The following is a 16,982-nucleotide window of genomic DNA, read 5'->3' on the forward strand; positions in this document are numbered from 1 at the left end:
TTTGAACTTATTCTTGTTTTATCTTCTTATGCTTGTCACTTTGTTCTTCATGAATTTATTTGTGTACAAGATTCCTATGCATAGGAAGTGGGTTAGACTTAAATGTGTTTTGAACTTGCTTTTTGATGCTCTCTTTTGCTTCAACTCTTATTTCTTGCGAGTGCATCATTAAAACTGCTGACCCCATCTTAATGGCTATAAAGAAAGCACTTCTTGGGAGATAACCCATGTCTTTATTTTGCTACTGTTTTGATGTGTTTTGGAAGTTGATACTACTGTAGCAACTTCTCCTTATCTTTATTTTATTGCAATGTTGTGCCAAGTAAAGTCTCTAATAGAAGGGTGATGCTAGATTTGGATTACTGCGCAGAAACTGATTTCTCGCTGTCACGAATCTGGGTATGATTCTCTGAAGGTAACTCAGAAAAATCTGCCAATTTACTTGAGTGATCCTCAGATATGTACGCAACTTTCATTAGTTTTGAGTTTTCTGATTTGAGCAACGGAAGTACCTCTTAAAAATTCGTGTTTACTGGCTGTTCTGTTTTGACAGATTCTGTCTCTGTTTTTTTTGCATTGTCTCTTGTGGACTTTAAGCAAGGCTTTCTAGACGTGGAGAGCTGTAGCTAATGTTTTATTGAGTTCTTGCAATGTGTCACTATAGGACCAAGGTGGATTAAAGTTTTTTTGAGTACTAACCCCTCTAATGAAGTTTATGAGAAGTTTGGTGTGAAGGAAGTTTTCAAGGGTCAAGAGAGGAGGATGATATATGATCAAGAAGAGTGAAAAGTCTAAGCTTGGGGATGCCCCCGTGGTTCATCCCTGCATATTTCAAGAAGACTCAAGCGTCTAAGCTTGGGGATGCCCAAGGCATCCCTTCTTCATCAACTTATCAGGTTTCTTCTATTGAAACTATATTTTTATTCGGTCACATCTTATGTTCTTTACTTGGAGCGTCTGTGTTTTTTATTTTATTTTTGTTTATGTTTGAATAAGATCGGATCTTAGCAATCCTTGTTTGGGAGAGAGACACGCTCCGCTTTTTCATATGAACACTTGTGTTCTTCGTTTTACTTTTAATGTTCAATGACAAAAGTTGGAAGCTATTGCTCTTATTGTTATTTGGTTCGAAACAAGAAAATGCCTCATATTGTCTTGGATAATTTGATACTTTGGCAATTGTTTTGAGCTCTCAAGTAGATTATATTTCTCTTGCATCATGTAGTTTAAACTTATTAGTGGAGAAATACCGTAGAGCTTGTTGAAATTGGTTTGCATGATTGATCTCTCTAAGGTCTAGATATTTTCTAGTAAAAGTGTTTGAGCAACAAGGAAGACAGTGTAGATTTTTATAATGCTTGCAATATGTTCTTATGTAAGTTTTGCTGTACTGGTTCATACTTGTGTTTGCTTCAAACAACCTTGCTAGCCAAAGCCTTGTACTGAGAGGGAATGCTTCTCGTGCATCCAAAACCTTGAGCCAAAACCTATGCCAATTGTGTCCACCATACCTACCTACTATGTGGTATTTCCTGCCATTCCAAGTAAATACTTCATGTGCTACCTTTAAACAATTTAAAAGTTATTATCTCTTATTTGTGTCAATGTTTTATAGCTCATGAGGAAGTATGTGGTGTTTTATCTTTCAATCTTGTTGGGCAGCTTTCATAATGGACTAGTGGCACATCCGCTTATCCAATAATTTTGCAAAAAGAGCTGGCAACGGGGTTCCCAGCCCCAATTAATTAACTTTCATTAATAATTCTCTTCACATGTTTTGCCCTGATTCATCAGTAAGCAACTTAATTTTGCAAATAGACACTCCTTCATGGTATGTGAATGTTGGAAGGCACCCGAGGATTCGGTTAGCCATGGCTTGTGTAAGCAAAAGGTTGGAAGGAGTGTCAACCATAAATAAAACTAAAGTACATGTGTAAACAAAAGAGAAGAGGGATGATCTACCTTGCTGGTAGAGATAACATCCTTCATGGGAGCCGCTCTTTGAAAGTCTGTTTGGCAAGGGGGTTAGAGTGCCCACTACCATTCGTTGACAACAACAAACACCTCTCAAAACTTTACTTTTATACTCTCTATATGATTTCAAAACTTAAAAAGCTCTAGCACATGATTTAATCCCTGCTTCCCTCTGCGAAGGGCCTTTCTTTTACTTTATGTTGAGTCAGTTTACCTACTTCCTTCCATCTTAGAAGCAAACACTTGTATCAACTGTGCATTGATTCTTACATACTTGCTTATTTGCATTCATCATATTACTTTGTGTTGACAATTATCCATGAGATATGCATGTTGAAAGTTGAAAGCAACTGCTGAAACTTAAATCTTCCTCTGTGTTGCTTCAATGCCTTTACTTTGAATCTACTGCTTTATGAGTTAACTCTTATGCAAGACTTTTGATGCTTGTCTTGAAAGTACTATTTATGAAAAGTTTTGCTATATGTTATCTATTTGTTAGCAACTATAGATCATTGCCTTGAGTCACTGCATTCATCTCATATGCTTTACAATAGTATGATCAAGGTTATGTAAGTAGCATGTCACTACAGAAATTATTCTTTTTATCGTTTACCTACTCGAGGACGAGTAGGAACTAAGCTTGGGGATGCTGATACGTCTCCAACGTATCTATAATTTCTGATGTTCCATGCTTGTTTTATGACAATACTTACATGTTTTGCTCGCACTTTATAATGTTTTTATGCGTTTTCCGGAACTAACCTATTAACAAGATGCCGAAGTGCCAGTTCCTGTTTTCTGCTGTTTTTGGTTCCAGAAAGGCTGTTCGGGCAATATTCTCGGAATTCGACAAAACGAAGACCCAACATCTTATTTTTCCCGGAAGCATCCAGAACACCGAAGGAGAGTCGGAGGAGGGCCAGGGGGCCACCACACAATAAGGCGGCGCGGCCCCAGCCGCGCCGGCCTATTGTGAGGGGGGCCTAGGCACCCTCCTGCGCCGCCTCTTCGCCTATTTAAGCCCTTTCGGCCTAAAAACGCGATACGAATTGACGAAACTCCAGAAAGACTCCAGGGGCGCCGCCACCATCGCGAAAATCCGTTTCGGGGGACAGAAGTCTCTGTTCCGGCACCCTGCCGGGACGGGGAAGTGCCCCCGGAAGCCATCTCCATCAACGCCACCGCCTCCATCATGCTCCGTGAGTAGTTCCCCCATGGACTACGGGTTCTAGCTGTAGCTAGTTGGTACTCTCTCTCCCATGTACTTCAATACAATGATCTCATGAGCTGCCTTACATGATTGAGATTCATCTGATGTAATCGGTGTTGTGTTTGTTGGGATCCGATGGAGGATACATTATGATTAGTCTATCTATAAAGTTTGTGAAGTTATTGTTGCTGCAATCTTGTTATGCTTAATGCTTGTCACTAGGGCCCGAGTGGCATGATCTTAGATTTAAGCTCTATACTTATTGCTTAGATTGTATCTACAAGTTGTATGCACATGTCTATGTCCGGAACCAAAGGCCCCAGAGTGACAAAGAATCGGGACAAGCGGAGGGAAGGCGTAGGTATGAGGATCACATGTTTTCACCAAGTGTTAATGCTTTGCTCCGGTGCTCTATTAAAAGGAGTACCTTAATAGCCAGTACATTCCCTTGAGGCCCGGCTGCCACCGGCTGGTAGGACAAAAGATGTTATGCAAGTTTCTCATTGCGAGCACGTATAACTATATATGGAAAACATGCCTACATAATTAATAATCTTGATGTTCTGTCTTAATGCTTTCAATCCTATCAATTGCCCAACTGTAATTTGTTCACCCAACACTTGTTATTGGAGAGTTACCACTAGTGTAGATAGCTGGGAACCCCGATCCATCTTTCATCATCATATACTCGTTCTACATGTCATTGGAAGTAGTATCTACTATTTTCTGGTGCCATTGCCTCTGTGTAACTGTTACTACTGATAAACTCTTGCGAGCAAGTCTGTTTCCAGGTGCAGCTGAATTGACAACTCCGCTGTTAAGGCTTTTAAGTATTCTTTGTCTTCCCTTGTGTCAAATCAATAAATTGGGTTTTATTTCCCGCGAAGACTGTTGCGATCCCCTATACTTGTGGGTCATCAGGAACCTAAACAAAAGGAAAGAAGATTCATCCATCTTTCCTATGCCTGGCTTAGGATGACAACAAGGGCACCAGATGACTAGACCATGAGCTCTCTCTAAGGTCATCTCCAGCGGCGCGACGCAAGCGGACGCTGAGCGACCGTTTGTGTCCGCCGTGACCAGAAATGCGTCTGGCACCACCTCCAGCGGGGCGACGCAAAGTGATCGGGCCGTCCGCGGAGACGCAAATCTGGCCCAAATATGCGCCAGGTTTGCATCTCGGCGGATGCTGCGCGGACGCGCAAAGTGTCCGCTCGGTCCTCGCGCGGGCCCACCTGGCAGCGGCACAACTGCTTCGTCTTCCGCGGTATTACTTCTGGGCGGCGCGCTGCAGCCTTTGCAGGGGCCACGTTAATGGCGTGCCTCGGCTTCCGCGAGCGTGCACAGCTAGTAGGCGTTGCACTGGCAGGCCATTGAAGGCGAGATGGCGTCGGAGCCTCTTAAAGGGACGCTGCCGGCGCCCATTTCCCCGACCAAAACCATTGGCAAAATCCCACAGTAGCCACCACACCGACGCCATGGGGAAGAAATGTTGGCCGTTCCGAAAGACGAAGAATGACCAGGAGGCTAGCGGCTCGCGTTCCGGCAAGAAAGCACGGGTCGGCCGGTACGTCCGCGTTGACCTCGCTCGGCACTATGGGAGGAAAACCGGCCGGTACCATGGCCGGACGCGAACTTGCCGGGAGGGGGCTGGTACCTGAACTCGCGGCGCGTGCCGGTCCCCCCCCCCCCTCCCCCCCCGTGCCGCGCGAGGGCCGAGAGCGGCGGGACGAGGTGCGGCGCCGCCGCGCGGTCTTGCCGCCGGATCTATGGGAGGATCCGGCGTACGCGCTAAACTCCTACAACTGGATTTCCTTCGGGACGTGGGAGTTCGACGCGCGGCGCCGCGCTGCCTACCTCGCCGACGTAGACTACTTCGAGCGCGAGATCGCCGCCGAAGAAGAAGAGAACGACCATGAGGACGAGGACGGCGACGTGACCATGCCGCAGTACGACCACGACGACGGCGGACCGGCGTGGGATCCGGAGACCCAGCCGCCGGACATTTCAGAGGAGGAGGCCATTGCCATGGCACTGGCCAACAGCGAGCAGGACGAGCTCAACGAGCTCGCTTTGTGGGACGGGCTCGCAATCCAGTTCCGCGAGTCAGCGCTCGCGCAGGGGAGGCCGGCGACTCCTCCGGCCACGCCGACGCGTTCCAACGTCCGCGCTCCGCCTGCTGCTCCAGCGTGGGATCCCTGGCCACAGCCTCCTGCCTGTGCGGCGGTACCTCCTCCACCGCCGGCGTACGAGCTTCCATGGCCGACGCCGCAGCTGATTGACCTCGTCAGCGATGACGACCAGTAGACAGCGCGTATTTTAGCACGCCTTTCTGGCTTTTTTATGTCCTTTTTATTATCATGTAAATTATGGCGTATAAATGGAAAAAAAAATTATGCGTCGTGCCGCTGGAGCCACCCCCGATGGAAACGGACACCCGGACGCTTTCGACGTCCGTTTGGACGTCCGAAATGCGTCGCGCCGCTGGAGATGCCCTAATGGATTGGTGGCGCCAAGCAAGACACGCCACGGCCACATCGCTTCGCAAAGGCCTCGCTTCTGCCACCCTATTCATCACTTGGATGACCTGGAAGCACAGAAACACTTTGAGGGAGCTATAAAGTCCCGACACATAACATCAAGGAAGATATCAGAAACACAAAGAACGTTTTCTCGGAAAAAAATTCTTCATTTTCGAGCTGTAACACTTTGCAAAAGCTTTCAACATAAAAACTGAGCCAAACGACGGTCTTTCTTCTAAAAACTGCTTGGGAGTGCCTCACATAATATGCGCTCTTCCAATTCAGGAAGACAATGTGTTCACAGTTTCAGTTTAGAGAATGAACTTCGATAGCAACAGGCCAACATCAGTCCTGGTGCAAGACCAGATGAAAGTAGCAACTTGCTTTGCATGTGTTCACAGTATTACACGATAAGCAAACCAGCTTAGCTGCTAAAGATGCTACGACACAGCACAACACAACATTTCCTTTCCTTGGAAGGTTGAGACTACACGATACAACCTTCTTCTAGACATCCGAGGGAAGATATCTTCCCCTGCTTGCAATTCACAAGAGAATGTATTATTGTTGTACACTACAGCACCTAAACTGGATTATATCCCCATCATGTGATCCAGGCCTGGCTGGGGAGGACCTCCCATGCCAGGTCCTCCCATGCCACCCACTGTCACATTATGCAGCAGTTGTTGGAGCCAGCGCCTTGTCGCGGGGTCATCCTTTATTTGAGATAAATAAGTGCAGTTAGTATCTGATCCTTAACTTCGATTTTTATACACATCAATTCATTTAAGATGAATGAAGTCATGACTGGTAATGACAGATAGGTTGATAGCATGACTCACCCTAAGAGAGATATTGAATGTCCCGTCTTTCAGCATGTCTGGGAGGCAATTGTGCAGTGCAACACAGGCCCTGCGGGTAAATGGGGAGGATGAAAATTAGCACATGGGGAGATATATGTAAATTCATTCTGTAACATATGAATGACAGCACAAACCTGGGATTATCTGACAGCCTGAGGTAGCATCGGATAATGTGCTTGAGCAACCTTGTGGAAGGCTGATCAGCAAGTGATATTACCATGTTTCCTAAAACGCTGCCCACAGCGTAGAAACGCTCAGCGGTAGCACAGACGTAACGCAGTCCAATATCATCCAGCAGAATCTTTTGGACAATGAAGGTAGCGACCTGTTTAGACATTGAACTAATTATAGCAAAAATTGTAATCCCAGCCTCAACTTTGAACTCAACCAAAACAAAAACTTAAGCCCCCTCAAAGCTCATATGCAATTACTGTAGGTTATTACTAATACATGAAAGATGTAAAAAACGATGGCATATTTACATTTGAACAAAGTTATATATATATCTTCCAGTTCAAGTAATAACTAATCAAAGTAAGGCACTGAAACTAGAAGCAATGTCAGTTCCTGAATTGCCAAAGCCAAACATCCTTTGAGGTTTCTCACATATACACATTTTAGGTTTATAAACCGCAATTTCATTTTAAGTTCTTATCAGGGAGAAGCCCCGTGTGGCAGAAGAAGGTTGTAATGGTAATCAGTGGCCTACTTTACAACCCAGACCTGGCAAACCAGTGAACTGATAGTAAATTTGCTTCAACACGAACTTCAGACAGCAAGATATTTTTTTCGAAAAGAAGAAGCAATTTGATCTTTGCTAGAGCTAAACAGAAAAGAAATATTGTGATAATTTAAATGAGGATTGAGATGGCTGGCTACATACGGTTTTTGACAGCTCACTGCCCATCTCCATGGTACGCAAGCACAGAGGAATTATTTCAGTTTGCAGCAGAAAACCGATAACTTCAGTATCATCAACCTGCATGCATCAGAGGTAAAGAAGCTTCATTAACATTTACAAAATTAGTTTGTGTAAAGACATGCAAGTTTATTCCAAACACAGCATGAGAACATTGCTTGTTTATCAGCTACATAATTGATTATCTCTTTGTTAAACACAAAGTAACAAGGATGTATCCCTTGTGACCATATTAGATTCATCATTCATGCCAGGGTATTCGAATAACAACATGGATCATCCTTGGTGGCTTATTACAGAATTAGGGAAAGGACCATGTTTGGCAGAGTTGGATGCATTATATAAGATAAGAATGACCATTCATGTAAAACTTGCAGGCAAATAAATTACCTTAACAAGAGCACCGATGACACCCAAGCTGGTAAGTCGCAAGTACTCAAAGGGTCGTGTCTTGCTGAATGTATTCAAGAACGGGTACAAGAACAGTGGCACATGAGCTGAAAGGAACAAATGGAGGACAGAAAGGGGAAAGTGAATAGCTGAAAGAAACAGTAGAGCTAAATAGCTCTTGTCGTATCATACTGCTGGGTTTTAGGTATATGTGAGACACAGTAAAAATGGATGTACTCGTTACCGTGTAAGAAAGGGATTCTGGTATCAGGGTGCGATGCAACACACTGCAATTACCGTAAAACAAGCATACAAGTAATTAGAGGATAGACATATATGCAATGGATCTGGCATAGCAAACTTCAAGCAATTCATGAATGTAGTTTCCCCCGAACTGTACCTGAAGAAGTGCAAGTGCGTTGCAGACTCGGTTTGATGCACCTGGCGACAAAGTTGGGGGTGAAAGTGCAGGGTAGATTGACACAATTTCCTGCGAGTAAATACACCAAGTGAGGAAGGCAGGCTTAGCCTTAGACAAATTGCATTCGGAACAGCAAGTGCCGACTTGAAAAACAAACGGTGACTGATCTCAACAGTTTCTAAGGGTATAAACAGAGGGAGCATAAGGTAGGAAATCAGGGCCAAAGCTCCCAGTATTTCTACTTCAATGTCCAAGCATGCGCATCCTAAAGAAAGGGTACAGATGAATCATGCATACCTGAAGCAGAGCAGCGATTGTGCCAAAGGAGTGCCACAGGAGAGGGGCCAGGTCTTGAAATATCTCCCGTTTCTGAAACGAGTACAGTACATCAAGTTAGATTCTCATCACCAACCGAACACGCAAGTCCTGCAGTTGCTCTGTTCATCCTAATGTAAAACAAACAAAGCCGCGATCCCTCCCAGAGATAAAAGAAAAACCCCACGCAACACAATCCCTCTTCGAGAGGAAGGGCTAGAACCCTAGAAGAGCAGGGGCGGACCTTAGACAGCTCGAGGAGGGCGTTCTCGCGCAGGTCGCGGTCGCAGAGGTCGAGCACCAGCTGCTCCGCCGACGCCAACTTCCTGTCGTTGGGTTCCTGCGCGCCGCCGATCGGGGAGGGGGACGGCGGCGACGCCCCCGCGAAGGAGGGCGGCACGGGGAGGGAAGGCTGCAGGTTCGCCATCACGCCGCCAACTGCAACGAAACCAGCGCGAGGCCATTACGAATTTCCCCAACAACAACAACAAAATCAGGCGCGGATCGCGCGTAGCCGCGCAAGCGGCGCGCGCGCCGCCGGTTGACGCGAGCGCAAGCCGGATCAGGGAAAATGTGCAGCAAGCGGAGGTTTGGAGATTACCGAACGACGAATCAACTCAGTGGAGTTCCGGATAGATCTGCAACCACACACTGCTCCGCGGAACCCTAGCACTTGGAGAGGGGCGGAGGGGGCGGAGGCAACCGGAAACCACCGGAGCTCGCGGCGCCGCGCCGGAGATCACCGGAGCTCGCCGCGACGCGGTGGGGAAAGGGCAGGGCGAAGGAAGAAATCTGCCGAATTATGTTTCCGTTTCTGGTCGGAGCGAGCATTAATTAAGATCGAACGGCCGACGGCTAATCCAGCATCAACGGCGTGATCTAGCTGGGCCCATCTAAATGGGCCTCCAATATGGGCCGGCCCGAGAAGCCCAGAAAGACGGAGGGCATTCGGCAGCGGCGCCCCGTCGTTATAAGAAGGCACCCTAGGGTTTGCGCCCCGCCGCCACCTCCTCCAAGAAGCCTCAGCTCTCGCTGCTCCCGCACCTCCCCGCGCGCCGCCGCCACCTCGCCGCTCGAAGCCCGCAGCGCAGCCATGGCGGAGCAGGTAAGGGCTCCTCCTGTCCTTCCCGTCTAGTGGTGTCCCTTGGTTCTTCCGTTCGCCTGCTCGCTCCTGGTACTTGGATAGTTGGATTTGTGCTGCACAATCGCGCTTCGGGCCGTGTATGCTTAGATCTGTTCGTGAAGAGGTTTTTGTATTCGTCGCAAATCGGTTGGCAGCAGGTAGTTCTTAGCAGTTTCTGTGGCCAGAAATATCTGATCAGGGTTTGATGTTTGTGGGTGAGATAGCGTTCTACTTCACTTCTCACCTTGTTTGCTAGTGATTCCTTGTTTCTGCGTAGCCATTAGCTGCTTAGTGAGTGACTTTTTTTTTGACGAACAGCCTTGAACTGTCATGTTATACAACTATATATGCGATCTTGATTTGCTATGTACCCGATTCATGTGAAATCAATAGGGAGTGTGCCTGTTGTTATATTTTCTGGCTAATTATTGCGGTGCATTAGCCCAAGATTTGTTCCTCTACATGCATGTTTCAGTCCAAGCATATGATTAGATGTTGGTCGTCTTGTTTTAATGGTTTACATCCATTCTTGTTGTGCAGACCGAGAAGTCTTTCCTCAAGCAGCCCAAGGTTTTCCTCAGGTGAGGAATTTGTTCATTTCATGATCTTGTTATTGTTTAGCATTGGACAAACGTTTTCTTGATCAAAGTTATTGTACTTAACAATGCCTTTCTGTTTGATATAGCACAAAGAAGGCTGACAAGGCTAAGAGGCCTGGCAAGGCTGGCAACCGTTTCTGGAAGAGTGTTGGCCTTGGCTTCAAGACCCCAAGGGAAGCCATCGAGGGTAAATAATAGGCCACCACCCCTTCTTGTTTAGCTGTTTCTATACTTGCAAGTAGCTTCTGTTATCTTGATTCTGGATCAGTGCTCCACAATATCATGTTTCTTGGTTACACTAGCTGTGCTCTTTTACATAAAGGATTTTATTGGGTTAGTACTAAAATGTTGTTGAGTTGCTCTCAACATTTGGAGTCAGTGTCTCATGGGAAAATTTCATTTTATGACGTGGAAAACTACTGAGATGCTGGGTTCACTTTCTATTTTTTCTGAGAAATTGTTTCTAAATGTCTAGGATTAATTCAGTATGCTTGAATGATTAATAAGATGAGTTGTACATTATCTTGTCTACTCATTGTACAATCTATTAAATTCTATTCCCTTGCAGGCACATACATTGACAAAAAGTGCCCATTCACCGGTACTGTTGCCATCAGGGGCAGAATCATAGCTGGAACATGCCACAGCGCCAAGATGAACAGGACCATCATTGTCCGCAGGAACTACCTCCACTTCGTGAAGAAGTACCAGAGGCAAGTAAAAGGATTATGTATTCCTGAAACAACATATTTTTTACTCCTTCTGAGTTGCATTTCTAACTCAGAAAACAATTGCGCTCTTTGCAGGTATGAGAAGAGGCACTCAAACATCCCTGCTCACATCTCCCCATGCTTCCGTATCAAGGAAGGCGACCATGTCATCATTGGCCAGTGCAGGTAACTACTCACTACGATGTAGACTTCGTCCTGGTTGGTCTGTATGCTTAAAACACGGAGTTTCATGGGCAATTGTTGCTGTGATCTCCAATTCTTCGTTCTTCCCCTATTGATTACTGCACAACATGATTTTCTTATGTTGCTGAACTTTTTGTTCTGTCTTTACAGGCCTCTGTCCAAGACAGTCAGATTCAACGTCCTCAAGGTCATTCCAGCTGGAACCACTGGTGGTGGGAAGAAGGCTTTCATCGCTGCCTAAGCTTAGACTCTGATTCATGAGTAGTTCATAGTCAGAAGTTTTTCGCACTTAAAAAGATCTACCAGGCTGGTGTTTTGGTATTTGATTCCATATTTTCTGTCAGACTGAAGTCTCTCGTCGTATGAACGTGTTTGTGGAATCTATCTATCATTAAGAGTTTTGCTTAAATTGTACCATGTGTTGTGTTCTTGTTGATTCTGGTCAATTTGTTTCCCTGCTGGCTTGTTGCTTGCTCAAATTGACTGTTGCTTCAGCTGTCAACGTCATGTCTCAAGACTTCCCATCAGTGTTTGTATCTCATTTGCAACACAGTACATGACTACTCGTCACATTTTAATTTTTGGTATAGATACATCAATATTTAGTAAAGGTGGAGACACTTATTTTAGAAAGAAGCTGTACGACCTAGCGAAATCGATTTGGCTGTCCAACTATCCAAACATACACGAAGTGAACTTAGATTCCAAATGGTTGTTTTCTCTTTACTCGCAAATTCATTGTGCCAGAATTGATCACCGAAATAACTACGGGTAGAGACGGGTAGATCGTCTCATTCAATAGCACTGCTTAGCGTATTCTAGTTTGTAAGAAATGCCCATTTCCCTCGGACTTCCTTTGGGCAACGAAGAGTGTCTCCGTCCAGTATTTGTTTGATGGTTTCTCTATGCTTTCTTTCGACTGGAAAGCTAAGCTATTCTCAGTGCTCTTATACACCCACACAATCGCGACTTTGTACTTCTTCTACTCTCATTTTTGTTTAAATATCTCGGAAACTGATGCTTCCAATCTTCTTCGGGATGCACGTGAAAAAGTGGGCACTGGTTTTCTCCATTCCCTCCATCGTCGAGTGCCATCGTGAGGAGGAGACTATGGTTTTGCGTCCTTTTTCTTCAACTAAAGACAACTTCAAATAATTTCGTAGTGAAAGACAAAAGTCTCATCAATCAAGGCATGTTTAAATGCCTTTGAAGAAGCAAAGAAATCATCTACATGGTTACAAGTGCTTCAGAACCTGGGCCAAATACTCACAAAATACACAATAGGCCAGTATCCGAAACTCAAATGCTATGGCTCAAGAGCTCAACCCCGTCCACCCAACCTCTGCTGCATCCATTTGCAATTGTTGTGGACAACTGCTTCTACCCTTTGCAAGAGTAGGGCAACTGCTGCTGTTGCCATGAACCAATGCACCTAGAATGAGATCTCACTAGGTGCGTGGAATGTTCGCCCACGGCAGATCGCCTCAAGGTTTTCGCCGGCATACGAACTGAGTGGAGAAACCTCGACGCCTAAGGAAAAGTGATCATGAGAGATGACCCGGAATGTACTTATTTCAAATGTTCAAGTAGTGATTTCTTGCAAGTTTCTGGGTAAGGAATTACCTGTCATATACAAGGGTACTGAATGGGTCAGAAAGCCGCCAGCAGCAACCACCCATCTGCTGTGGAGCCGGAGCAGCATCAGTTTGGCGGTATCAGGGGTGTCATAAGCTGCGCCGTTTGCATTCTTCACTGGTGCAAATTCCTCCTCGCGTGACACCTGAATGTTAAGAGATGCACCGGTGAGTATCTCCAGTTTTTTAACAGGAAAAAGAGATGGAACATAAGATGCTACTATATCAGGACAGGTAACAGAAGTTGGACCTCGAAAAGTGTCGTGGACGGGGAGTAACTGAATGCATCGAATATGTATTGTTCAAGCTTCAGGCCCATTGTACACCCATGAATGGAAGGTATCTTCTTCTCTGCAAGATGATACCTGGACACCAAGTTTGTAAACGTCAAGTACGAAAACAGAACATAATTTTTCTGGAGCATGACATTTGCCAGGTAACTTTACTTCCATGACATGCCTAGCAGACCCTTAAATAACAAAGCCTAGCATAGGTGTAATTCTCACTCTCCCAAGAGGTGAAAAGAGTAGATAAGCAGCAAATAGGCAACAAAAGTATCCACCAAACTCGCAAGTTTGGAAGAATTGGCAAACATTCAATGAATTCATAATGTTTCAGAATTTAAATTGGACAGAGAAACACTCACACACTGTCCTTTTCAAGGCTGTTTGCCACTTGATTCAAAAAGTCCAAAGCGAACATATGCAAGCATACCTGCAAAAAAACAACGGAATATGAAGTTGTCATGCGTCAGAGTGTTTGAAGGAAGGAGTGAGCGGCAAGCGAAGGATAGAAACGTACATTGCTCCAACAATAACGAAGGCGTCCTGTTGATTGATTGATTTCAGTAGCCATAGCCGCATCCATTTCACTATACTCGACCACGGAGAGAGGTCCACCACGACCTCGTTGAACAAACACTCCAACATTCTCTTGTGGATAAGCCTGTTCAGAATACGACTAACTATCAGTGGGTTGCACAGTATGGTAAATGGTAAGGCATCAAGTGATGAACCATGAGAATTTATTCTTGCGACCTCTTGAAATATTTGACTTTACCTTCCTAACAACCTTTGCAGCAGAAGATACACCCTTATCTATAAAGTACCCTAGGAATGTAGGATCGGCAACACGAACCTGCGTATAAGATATCGATTAGCGAATGAGGCCGTGCAGAAAAATCAGTTGACATCTCAATGTGTCTTTCCTCACCAATGCGTTATCAACACCGTAGCAATCTACATATTTTACACCCCGTGCAGACATATCTTCAAGCAACTTCTTAGACTTCAGGGCTGTGAGATGTTACAGTTGTAAAAAAAAGCATCAGCAATGATCATGTATTTAATAAAATAGAACTACCGCACGAGACATAGCCATTATTCCAGATCTATGGGGATTACCGGAATAAATTCCTCCATTTCCATCAGGAGCCTTTGCAACCTAGTTTCAGCAGAGCATGATCATTTAGAATTGCAACATATGCACTATCAAAGTAGATTTGCAGGCATAACAATTTGCATTTAAAGATATCACACCATGAGTAACTTAGAAATCAAGTTGCAATAAACCACAATTCTGCCTCCAATTAATATATGATCAGATGAATGAATCATAAAGTTAAGAGATGGTACCCTGTATGGTGTCTCCATGATAAATCTGCCATCGTCAGAAACACATGGAAGAGTGCCTTGTTGGAAAAAGGTCACCTGCGATGAAAATGTTTGAATTTCAAGCCAAATTGTTAAAGATAACTCTTACTATTGAATTGGAGATTATGCACTTATTATTTAATTCCCATGAATATTTAACGCCGCAGAAGATATTGTACTTGTTCTTACCTGTTCAGCCTCTAAGCCAAAATATTTACGGCTTTCAAAGAATTTGCGTGTGACATCATGGGTGAAGGGGCTGGTCATTATATACCAGTGGATCGGTAAAATATTGCCAGGAGCTGCAAATATTTTCAAATTAAGGGTAATGACGTGAAGCAAAAAATAAGATCTAGAAGCTTGGGATCAAAAGACATTACAATCACTGGATTGAGCAGCCAACTTTTGAATACACAAAATGCGTTCCGCCTGGAGTTGGAAAAGTGATTTTCCAGATGGAAGTCCAATATCTGAAGGTCGAAAATGAGGTGTCAGAAACAAACAATGAATCATGATACATATAATGTAAGATGAAATTATCAGCAAAGTGCAATTCCAACTAGTAGGGATGAAGAAAGATGCATATAGTAGTACCCCCTCTGTTTTCTATGGCATACATTTATGCCTTAAAGAAGAGAGCATACCACTGCACATATGCAGTCAAGTAGTAAGATACAAGAATTCAGGTGGAATCAACTTACTGAAACATCCCTTAGGATCGGAGATACCAAGTCGAGTCCCCTGCACACAAAATGAGAAGAAATTAGATCATAAGAAAAATGTTTTCCAATGTGTTGCACAGATAACAGGATTGTGAGATTCAATGTCATCAGATTACCTGACCACCAGCCAATAAGACAACGGCCAGCTTCCCTTCTGAAATGGCTCTCAGCCCCTTCTTCCACCACCGTTCTTTGTCCTCTGAAGACCTATCCTCCACCCTGGAGACACTGGATTCCGGTACGGGCTCGACAGCGGGCGCCAGAAAACCTGTGCTTAGCAAGTTCACCACATTAACTAAGACTGCCAATCAAAGATACACATGGCATAGTGTTCTTCGCTGTAATGAACGATAGATTATTCAACTAAAAGACCTCTAACCTTGCGATCCAAGAGAACGTCGAATGATCCGATCAATCCTTGAAAGATCCAGACTCTGCGATATAGTAGTATGAACAGCTCCATCAGACAGTGTATTCAGTAACACACAAAACGGTAAACAAATGCTGCAAATTTGGATTGTGGCGTGAGCCGAGGATCCAAGGCAACTTATCCAACTGGATACAATGAAGTGATGGAGATTTACACCTCCCATTCTCCACAAATCTTAGCAGCATTCGCAACTCAGAAACAAAAAAAAAAAAACTCCAGCTGACAACCGAATCAGCAAGCAGAATTCCAACTTAAAACAGAGTTACCTGTCTCATAATCCCGACGCGGAAACAGATATGCAGAAAGAATAAAAAAAACTCGAATCAAAACCTTTGCCGACAATTCCAACGCGCAATGCAAGACCAAATCTTTACCCCGCGCCGACTACGAGCGAAATCTTGGTCCCCGAACAACCGAGACCGCGGCGACATTGGGCTCACCTCGATGTCCCGGACGAGGAGGTCCCGGTCCTCGGGCGAGAGCTCGTCCCAGAGCGCGAAGGCGCCCTCCTGGCCGTAGTCCTTCATCCTCTCCAGCAGCGCCTGCGGCGGCGCCGCGCCCCACCTCCCGACCGGCCCCACCGGCGCCACCGACCCAACCATCATCTCCTTCATCTCGCCGCGCGCGGCAACACAAGAAGCGGAAGGCAGACGGCGGGTGGCGAGGCGAGGGGAGATTAGCAGAGAATTATCAGGTAGAGATCAAGAGGGGATCCGTGATTGGGCAATGATACGCTGTGGCCAGCCAGCTCGGAATGTTCGCCGGTGCGTGGGCCGCCGCGCGAGGTTATATACCACGGGCGCGTGATGCCTGTGCAGTGCATCGCAGCTGTGCAGTGTAGGTGTCGCTCCTCGATCCTCACTGGATTTTGGATTGGAGCAGGTTGCGTAGATACAAGGCAAACACGTGCCATGGCGGCGACGCCATTTGGTTGTTACGATAACCATGTTTGGTTTGACAGACACACTTGTGTATACCTGTTATCATTTGGTTAACCTTTTTTCCTTTTTGCTATTTGTTCAACAGCAAATTGTAAGATAGGGTGTGGCTAGTTCTTTACTGAAAATTAACTTAGTTCTTAGTTAGATGACATAATTAAATTTTAATTGCAATTTATGAATAGAATGAACCATGAAGCAAATATAACAGTTCGGAGTATTTTTTTAAATTGCAGCTCCACTTTTCAGTTGCAACCGGAAAAACTCGGTTCAAATTCAACTTGCAATTTATATGCACGAATCATGATGTAATAAAACAATGTAGAACTTGACTAAGCACTAACTTAGCTAGCTGA

The 16,982-nt window shown here is 45.0% G+C and overlaps 3 protein-coding genes across 3 annotated transcripts; 1 reads left to right on the forward strand and 2 right to left on the reverse strand.

Moving 5' to 3' along the window:
- Nucleotides 1–6,051: 6,051 nt before the first annotated feature.
- LOC127336208 (uncharacterized) lies at nt 6,052–9,424 on the reverse strand. Its single transcript, XM_051363004.2, has 10 exons — nt 9,216–9,424; nt 8,859–9,052; nt 8,597–8,668; nt 8,279–8,368; nt 8,123–8,165; nt 7,879–7,985; nt 7,453–7,548; nt 6,704–6,894; nt 6,549–6,618; nt 6,052–6,422 (listed from the first exon to the last, which is right to left on the reverse strand). Exons 2-10 carry the CDS (start codon nt 9,039–9,041, stop codon nt 6,300–6,302), a joined length of 975 nt encoding a protein of 324 aa, XP_051218964.1. The 5' UTR covers nt 9,042–9,052; nt 9,216–9,424; the 3' UTR covers nt 6,052–6,299.
- Nucleotides 9,425–9,509: 85 nt separating this feature from the next.
- On the forward strand, nt 9,510–11,659 carry LOC127336209 (small ribosomal subunit protein uS17). Its single transcript, XM_051363006.2, has 6 exons — nt 9,510–9,719; nt 10,278–10,318; nt 10,423–10,523; nt 10,905–11,049; nt 11,143–11,232; nt 11,401–11,659. Exons 1-6 carry the CDS (start codon nt 9,525–9,527, stop codon nt 11,489–11,491), a joined length of 663 nt encoding a protein of 220 aa, XP_051218966.2. The 5' UTR covers nt 9,510–9,524; the 3' UTR covers nt 11,492–11,659.
- A 772-nt stretch (nt 11,660–12,431) lies between these two features.
- Nucleotides 12,432–16,526, reverse strand: LOC127336207 (UDP-N-acetylglucosamine diphosphorylase 2). The gene is made up of 15 exons (XM_051363003.2): nt 16,129–16,526; nt 15,638–15,692; nt 15,375–15,526; nt 15,238–15,277; nt 14,917–15,006; nt 14,726–14,838; nt 14,519–14,593; nt 14,288–14,327; nt 14,097–14,179; nt 13,944–14,021; nt 13,686–13,829; nt 13,531–13,598; nt 13,135–13,249; nt 12,874–13,030; nt 12,432–12,780 (listed from the first exon to the last, which is right to left on the reverse strand). Exons 1-15 carry the CDS (start codon nt 16,300–16,302, stop codon nt 12,683–12,685), a joined length of 1,482 nt encoding a protein of 493 aa, XP_051218963.1. The 5' UTR covers nt 16,303–16,526; the 3' UTR covers nt 12,432–12,682.
- Between the last annotated feature and the right edge of the window lie 456 nt (nt 16,527–16,982).

This window comes from Lolium perenne, chromosome 2 (genome assembly GCF_019359855.2).
Source record: "Lolium perenne isolate Kyuss_39 chromosome 2, Kyuss_2.0, whole genome shotgun sequence".
Classification (NCBI taxonomy): domain Eukaryota; kingdom Viridiplantae; phylum Streptophyta; class Magnoliopsida; order Poales; family Poaceae; genus Lolium; species Lolium perenne.